We start from the raw sequence: 7839 nt of genomic DNA, 5'->3' as shown, positions 1-7839 counted from the left end.
CGCTGCGTGCCCCCGCCGCCCCGCCCCGCGCCGGCAGCCGGCCAATCGGAAAGGGATGGGCCCGCAGCCGGGCGCGGAAGCCCCGCCCCTGTGAGGGCAGGGGGCGGAAGAGGCGTCGCGCCCGGAAGCGGGATGCGGCGCGGCCGGGCCGGGCCGGGCCGGCTCCGTCTGTGGGCAGCTTCTGACCCGGGTCCGGCCTGGATGCAGGGCTGGTCCCAGTTTGGATCCAGTCTGGATGCAGGGCTGGTCCTAGTCCGAGTCCAGTCTGGCTCCAGGGTTGGTCCCAGTCTAGCTCCAGGGCTGGTCCCAGTCCAGGTCCTGTTGGGACCAGTGGCTCAGTAGCAATCCAAGCCTGATCCCAGTCTCAGGCTCAGTCTGAATCCAGGTCCGCTCTGGCTCCAGGGCTGGTCCCAGTCCAGGTCTGGTCTGGCTCCAGGGCTTTGTCCCAGTCCAGGTCTGGTCTGGCTCCAGGGCTCTGTCCCAGTTGGGGTCAATCTGCACCCGGAGTTTGGCCTGGACCTGCCCCTACTCCCGGTCCTGGTGCAGCCGGGGGCAGCTGATCCGCAGCCCCGTGCCAGCACGGCCCGCCGTGTCCCCCCGGCCTGCACACAGCCCCCACCCTGTCCCCTGCCTCTGTCCCCATGGAGGGTCCCACAGCAGCGGTGCCACGTGAGCACCGGCTCATGGCCCAGCACGGAGGTCGCAGTGCCAGAGCAGGCTGCCCCACAGCATTCATGATTGCAATGAGGAAGGAGATATTTGGGGACGCCCGACCTGGCCCCTTTACCCTCCGGATAGGAGGACAAGGGAGATAGCCCAGTTCTGGCTTGTTCGGAGGTTAAAACAGAGCAGGCAGGGGCACCAGCAGGAGGGGTGGCCCTGCCAGCTGTGGTCACTGCCTGTGCCTCTACTGGCAAAGAGCTTAGGGAAATCAGCCAGGATCATCAGTGGAAACTCGGGAAGACCCCAGGGAGACCCTGCGACTCTGCAGAAGGCTCTGCTAAAAACAGCTCTTGTAGCGTTATCAGCCTGTGCTCCAGCCCCACTGCTCCCGCTTAATGAAAGCAGCCCCCAGGATGTGGCGTGTGGGGCTGCGGATCTGCGATCGGTAGTATCAGAGAGTGAAATTAGTCTGGGCTAATGGGAAAATAGCATGTCCCACTTTGCTCTTGGTGCACATGAATAACTCAGGTATGGATGTTTTGCAAGGACAACGTTGGAAAGATAGCTGGGGAAAATGGGAAGTAGGGAACCCAATAAATGATAACATCATTATGCCCATTAAGACAGTATCACTGCTTCAGATGGTTTTCCCCTTCCCAGATAGTTGCACAGCTACCCCACAATATAAGATTTCTACTGATGCAGTAAAACTAATAGCTAGTCTTATTAAAGAACTGGAGGGGAAGGGTGTAATAATCAAAACCGCTTCCCCGTGTAATTCTCCGTATGGCCTGTAAAAAAGAAGAATGGGATGTGCAGGTCAACCGTAGATGATCTTAAGTTAAATGCAGCCACCCAACCCCTCATGGCCACTGTTCCCAGCCTTCCCGAGATTAGTGCAAAGATTCAGCCAGGAAATTTTATTTGGATGGCTGCCGTAGATGTTAAAGACACGCTTTTCATAGCTCCCATCCCAGAACAAGATGAAAACAAGTTTGCTTTTACTTGGCAAGGGATCCAGTGTACCTGCACACGGTTACCCCAGGGTTATAAACACAGCCCTGCTCTGGCTCACACACAGCCAGCCAGGCAACTGGAGCAACTACGCACACCCCCAGGGCTAATGGTGTTACAGTACATAGATGATATCTTTCCAGGAGGAAGTACGGGCGAGGAGGTGCAACAGGCACTGCATTTAGTTGTCTTGCACTGATAGACATTAGGGATAGAAATCCCTATGGAGAAGCGTCAGGGACCTACCCAGGAAATTGCCTTTAGGGTGCTCGAGGGGTTAGTGGAGAGAATATCGTCTCCAAATCAGTTTTAACATCCTTGCATCAACTCCCAGCACCTGTCAGCAAAAAGGAATTGAGGGGGGGGTTGGGCACATGGGGTTTTGGTGAACACATGTCCCAGGTTTTCGTATCATAGCCCAACCCTTATATAATCTCCTTAAGAAATCTAGTGAAAGGAGTTTGGGTCCTGAACGGGAAGCTGCCTTCTCCTCTCTGAAGGGAGAGGTGACCACATACCCATCCCTAGGGCTGTCCACCCAACCCAACCCTTCACACCGCAGGTGATGATAGGGGAAAAGGGAGCCCAGTGGGGCCTTCAGCAGTGAAGGTCCACTGGTGGGCTGGACTGACCCATCAGCTTTGCCTCTAAATCATGGCAAAATGCCCCAAAGAATTATATAGTCTATGAAAAAGTATTGCTAGGGGCTTATACTGCCCTGATAGAGACTAAGGCACTGACATGAGACAGCAGTCCTCCGACTACTCCTGCCTATTTTGAAACCTGTAATAGGTGGTAAGTCTTTACCTTTGGGGACAGCACGTCAGCTTGCTGGGCAGCGATGGGCTCCGTATCTTCCCCACAGGGTCTCAGGCGCTGGCGCTGTGGCTGCTAACGAAGTTGCCGAAGAGAGAGGGAGGGTAGGCATGCCCCAGGCGTACACTGAGCAGCCAGCTCTCCCATCAAAGCAGCACCTGGTCTGGACCCTAATAAGCCGGATGGGCTGCAGGGAGTCAAGGGCCAGCRGCAAGGGCCAGCGGCTGTAGTATCAGTAGCCACCAGCAAGAGCTTTACAGCACGCACAGAGGGGTGTGCAGAGCAGGCAGAGCTGCGAGCCGTCCTGCCGGCTCTACGACGGGCTGCCCGGACGGTGGTACGCGGTGTGGGTGGGTGCAACGCAGCGGCTGGGGCCCCGGCACYGGCGCGGGGGGCCGGTAGGGAGCAGGGGTGTCTGGGGAAGGTCTTCGCGGGAGCAGATTTCCCACACGGCGCAGGAGCAGCCACACGACGTGCCGTGCGCCGGCCCAGCAGAAGAGCGCTTCTCCTGCCGCTAGGTGGGACACTCGGGCTGACCCACCAGCAAAAACGGCCCCAAAAACGGGTCGAGGGGTGCTCAGACCACCTTGGCTCTACCTGGCTCGGCCAGGGGCTGCCCGAATGGTTGGGGCATCCTGGGGGATGTGATCTGCATCAACACACAGCCCGGCRAGGGCGGCCAGATCCTCGACGGGAAGCCCAGGGTGCTGTGAACACCTGCAATTTGTGTAACGAGCGGGAAGACATCATCTCTAGAGGGCTGCAAGAAGCGTGCTGCCGGGCGCCCAACCACCGCTGCTCCAGAGAGACGGTTTGGGGGAACACCTGCTCCTCGGGAAAGTCAATCCGACAGCAGCCCCCATTTTAAGAATAAAGTAAATAAATGGTGTGAGCAACATGGGGTTAAACAGCCCTTCCGTGTCCTGTGCCACCTAACACGGTGGGATGATCTGCTGAAAAATCAAAAGGAAGGGCAAGAAGGGTGTCAGCAGGGCTCCAGCTGGAGGCAGGATTATGGGATGCAGCCCGGGCCCTGAATCCAGGGGAAACGCCTGGAGGAAGTCCCGTAACATGAGCCTTTGACATAGGCTTATTCCCTGCTAGCGTGATTCCAGATAAGAGCCATTACAGAAACAGAGAAATTCTTTTCCATCCTTTTTCCTATCTAGGGCACAGGACAGAGTATAAAAGTGATTTAAAAATTAACACTCGTTTTAGAAGAGGTGGCTAATTGTACAGATGAATCTGTAACGGCTCTTATTGCTCAAGTGTCAGCAATAGAGCAAATGGTATTACAAAATTGGATTGCACTTGACTTCATTCTAGCTGCGAAAGGCGAGGTTTGTGCCCTGACTGTAAAGAATATTGCACCTATATACCTAAAAATACATGAAGTCATAAAAAAAATACATCAAGGCAACAGCTGGTCCTTTGTGGACATGGTTTTCTGGAATATTTGGGCACTCAGGTTCTCTGGTTTTAGAAAGTATAATGCTTGTTGTAATCATTTTATTAGGCGTGTACGCAGTAGTTTTGCTAATAAGCTATTGCATGGCGTGTAGTAGGCAATAATGGTCACAGCTCAAACACGCTCCATCTGCGTCGCATGGATCTCCCATCCCAGCGCATGCTGCTTATGAACCCCAGAGAAATGGTTTGTACAAAAATGAATCGTTGCAGGGAATAAAGGGACCCAAACGGATAAAGAGACAATTCGGCGGGTCATTGGTGTAAAGCACTGTCACTTTGGAARAACAGCATGGAGACTATAAAAGATTAAGGCCATTTTGTGCAGGGTGGATCCTGCTGCGGACCCAGGATCCCACCCGGTGAGAAGGGGACGCCCGCGCCGTGATCCCTCCGTGACGCTGGGGCATYGAGGGATCAGCTTTTGTAAGACTGCAGCCTGGTTCAATCCCAAAGCACACGTGCTTTGCTCTGTAGGGCTTGGCTACAGCGAATTCGGCTGCGAGACTGCAATGTAGGAGTGAGCAATAAATACTTACAATGTACAGCCGTGCTGCACCAGAAGTCCTTGCTCTTTTACGGTGCCCCTTATGTTAGTGAACRTCCAAAAGACGCTCTGGGGACCGCRGCTGTGACTGGTGCCAAGAGGGGCAGGGGACACTGCCCCAGTGCCAAAAGCAGGGGCTGCCATCCCGTAATGCCCCCTGCATCCCGGCTAGCTCTACGCTGGTGATCGGGCTGGGAGGGCAAGGCAGGGCTCAGCGCTATTTCCAGCCGTGCGCCGCGGGCAGGGCGCCCGCGCCAGCTGGCAGGGCACAGCCGGGGGACGAGGGCCRGGGATGCTGCCCCACGTAACGCCTCGACGCCGGCTGCAAGCAAACCCCGGGGGCAAGCACAGGGCTGAGCCCCCTCCCCGGAGCGCAGCCAGGGCCAGAGCCAAGCCTGAGAGACGCCAGACGCCCCCAGCCTGCCCCGAGCTCTCCGGAGGCYGGGCAGCGTGGGCACGGGGCCCGGCCCCAGGACAGAGAGCCCTTTCAGCCCCCAGGAATGCAGCTGCTGGGGAACGTTGCTTTATTTGGAAGATGAATTTATAGACACCAGAGAGGGGGCTGGAGGGGGACAGAGCCAGGCGCGACAGGCAGGGCTGGGGGGCCGGGAGAAGGCACTAATGGCAGCACACGGCTCGCTGGGGCGTCCCGGGCAGCCCGGGCCATGCTGGACTGCGCAGGGGCATGCGGTGTCCGGGACCAGCCCTGACACGTGGGGTAGGGTCAGCGCGTCCTGCCCAGGGAGGGGGSAGGTGGCCGGGGGGGGCAGGGGCCTCTGAGCACAGGACTGGCTGGGACAGCACTTCCCAAGGGAAATGGTGACCCAGCACCAGCCCCGGCTGCCCCGCAAGCCCGGAGGGGATCACGCTGCTGCTCTCCACCCCGAGCCCTCCTGGGCAGGCGGCGGCGAGGGTGGCGTGTGGCCAAAGCCACCCCCTGCGTGGAGCTCCCGCACCAATTCCCAGTCTCCGGCAGCCCCAGCGCTCCTGCTGCCCGCGGCTGGCCCCAAACGGAGCCCACGGGATTCGGCACCCACTGAGCTGTGGGGGCTGATCCAGGGCTGGCCCTGCGTCCCGCCACCCTCTCCTCCCGCTCTCAGAGCCTGGCAGCGTCCTCGGCAGCCTCCCGGTTCGCCCGTCCCGGGCTCGGGGCCGTGTGTCTCCAGCCGGCCAGCGCTCGCGGCGGCGAAGGCCGTGGGCTCCTCCACGCTGCGGGCTCCCCTCCCTTCCTCCGCCTCGTCGCAGCCTCTGGGCAGCGCAGGGCCCCGGGTGGAGCCGGCGAGTCCCAAGACAAGAGTTTTTTGGGGTGATCAGTCTAAACCGGAGCTTCGGGCTGGGCCTGAGCAGCAGCCCCGGCCCCCCATGCCGCAGCGGGACGTGTCCCGGGCCCTACGCGTGCTCGGGAGCCCGGCACGTGCCCCACATCCAAACCAAGCGCTGCAGAGCCAGGCAGGGCGGCAGGCGAGGCCGATGCACCTTCTCCCGGGCTGCCAGCGAGGCCGTGCCGTCTCCGCTGGAGCAGCCAGGCCAGAGGCCGGGCTGATAGGCTCAGCGGGTCTCGGCCTAAGGTGGGATCAGAGCCACAAAACCCCTTGCAGGGGTGCGAGGGAGAGAGCAGTGTCCCTGTGCCCCCCTCCGGCAACGCAGACCCAGCCCAAAAGATGGGGCAGAGGCACCGAGCGCCAGGCTGGGGGGACCAAAACTCCCTTCCTCCCCGGGGTCTCCACCCCGGGGCAGTGTGAACCCCAAGACCGGGGGGATTTACCCCCTGCCCAGGGTCACAGACCAGGCTACGCACCCAGCTCGCCTCCTTCCTCCCCGCAGCGGAGGGAGCCGGTGGCGACAAGGCGTCGCTGTCCCGCAGGGGCTCAGCCCCCCGAGCACGACGGCGTGTCGAGGGGCCGGGGCGCCGCTGGGGCTGGCTGCGGGCCCAGCGCGGGATCTGGGGTGTCTCGGCAGCAGCGGGACAGCACGGGGCAGGGAGAGGCTCGTCCCCGCGGAGTCGGGGCAGACGCAGACGTGTTCAGGCCGGACGGGAGGAGGGGCCTGGGCTGGGGAAGCTGAGACCAGAGCCTCCATTTGGGAGCCGCGGCGGCGCCGCGCAGCTGGGAGCGGCAGGAGGGGGCTGTGCCCACCCAGCCCTGCTGCAAACTACGACTTCTCGCTCAGCTCCCCCAGACCCAGGCTCCCTCCACCCCGGGCACAGAGTGGCACCCACCTGAGCACGCGGCATCTGCGAGGCCTGGGGCAGGGGTGCTGGGCAGGGCACCCCGTGGGGCTCCCGGCAGCTGGGGTCCCTCCTAGGAGGTCTCCACTTGGGTCCTTTGGCTTGCAATAGCCTTTGTCCATCCGTCCATCCATCCATCCATCCATCGGGGAGGAGAGGCGCCTGTGCAGCGGTGGGGGYGTCCGTGCTGTCCTGGCAGGGTACAGGGGAAGCTGTGCTCCGGGGAAGGCCTCTGTCCGTCTCTCCGTCCGTCTGCGCAGGAGTCTCTGGAGGAAGCGTGGTGCAGTCAGCCAGGAGGGGATGGGGCAGCAGGGTCRCTTTGTCCAGAAGAGGGGCTGCGGTCCGTCCACGCGTGAGGAGAAGGGAAGCCGAGCGCTGCGGGGTCTCAGACGATGTCGCGCTGGTCCCGGCAGCGCCGTGAGAGGCAGTAGAGCCCGGAGAAGAGGTACAGGCAGGCAGCGATGCCCCCGCAGATAGAGGCGCTCAGGTAGGCACCGTAGAGGCAGCGCTGGCTGTAGCCYGGCAGGTTGCAGTAGCTTTTGCGCCCGGCCTTGTAGCCCATGATGCCGGTGGCRGCCGCGTAGAGCCCCACGCCCAGCACCAGGTCGTGCACCAGGTTGGTGAGGAGCCAGCGGGAGCCGAGCCAGGGCACCAGCGCCCAGCGCCCCAGCAGGCTGAGCCCGAAGAGGGCCAGGGTGAGGAGCCAGACGAGGACGGCGGCGAAGAGCGCGAAGTGGGCCGCCCCCTCGTACTTGTGAGCCGCCACGGTGATCCAGAAGGCAGCGCCCATCACCAGCTGCCCCAGGCGCAGCAGGCCCAGCGGGCTGCGGAGGTAGGCGCGGTGGAGGCTCAGGGAGCCGCGCGACGCCGGCCCCGGCGGGGGCGGCACGGACGGCGGGGCCGTGCGGGCCATGGCGGGGCCCTGGCTGCGCCGCTGCTCTGCTCAAGGCCCGCTCTGCCCCGGCAGCGACTTCCTCTGCTCGCTGCTGCCAAACATCTGGTGCTTAGCGGTCCTCCCCGAGCGGGGCCTCCCTCCTCCCGTGCCCCGCCTCTGCTCCCCCGCGCCGCGCCGCGCCGCGCCAGGGCCGGGGCCGGCGCTACGGCC

At 61.8% G+C, this 7839-nt stretch overlaps 1 protein-coding gene across 1 annotated transcript; it reads right to left on the bottom strand.

Moving 5' to 3' along the window:
• Nucleotides 1–3985: 3985 nt before the first annotated feature.
• Nucleotides 3986–7818, bottom strand: MARVELD1 (MARVEL domain containing 1). Its single transcript, XM_026069879.1, has one exon. It carries the CDS (start codon nucleotides 7645–7647, stop codon nucleotides 7120–7122), a length of 528 nt encoding a protein of 175 aa, XP_025925664.1. The 5' UTR covers nucleotides 7648–7818; the 3' UTR covers nucleotides 3986–7119.
• Between the last annotated feature and the right edge of the window lie 21 nt (nucleotides 7819–7839).

Source organism: Apteryx rowi, unplaced genomic scaffold (assembly GCF_003343035.1).
Source record: "Apteryx rowi isolate R43461 unplaced genomic scaffold, aptRow1 scaffold_3, whole genome shotgun sequence".
In the NCBI taxonomy this organism is placed as follows: Eukaryota; Metazoa; Chordata; class Aves; order Apterygiformes; family Apterygidae; genus Apteryx; species Apteryx rowi.
This window is presented reverse-complemented; position numbering and strand designations above follow the sequence as displayed.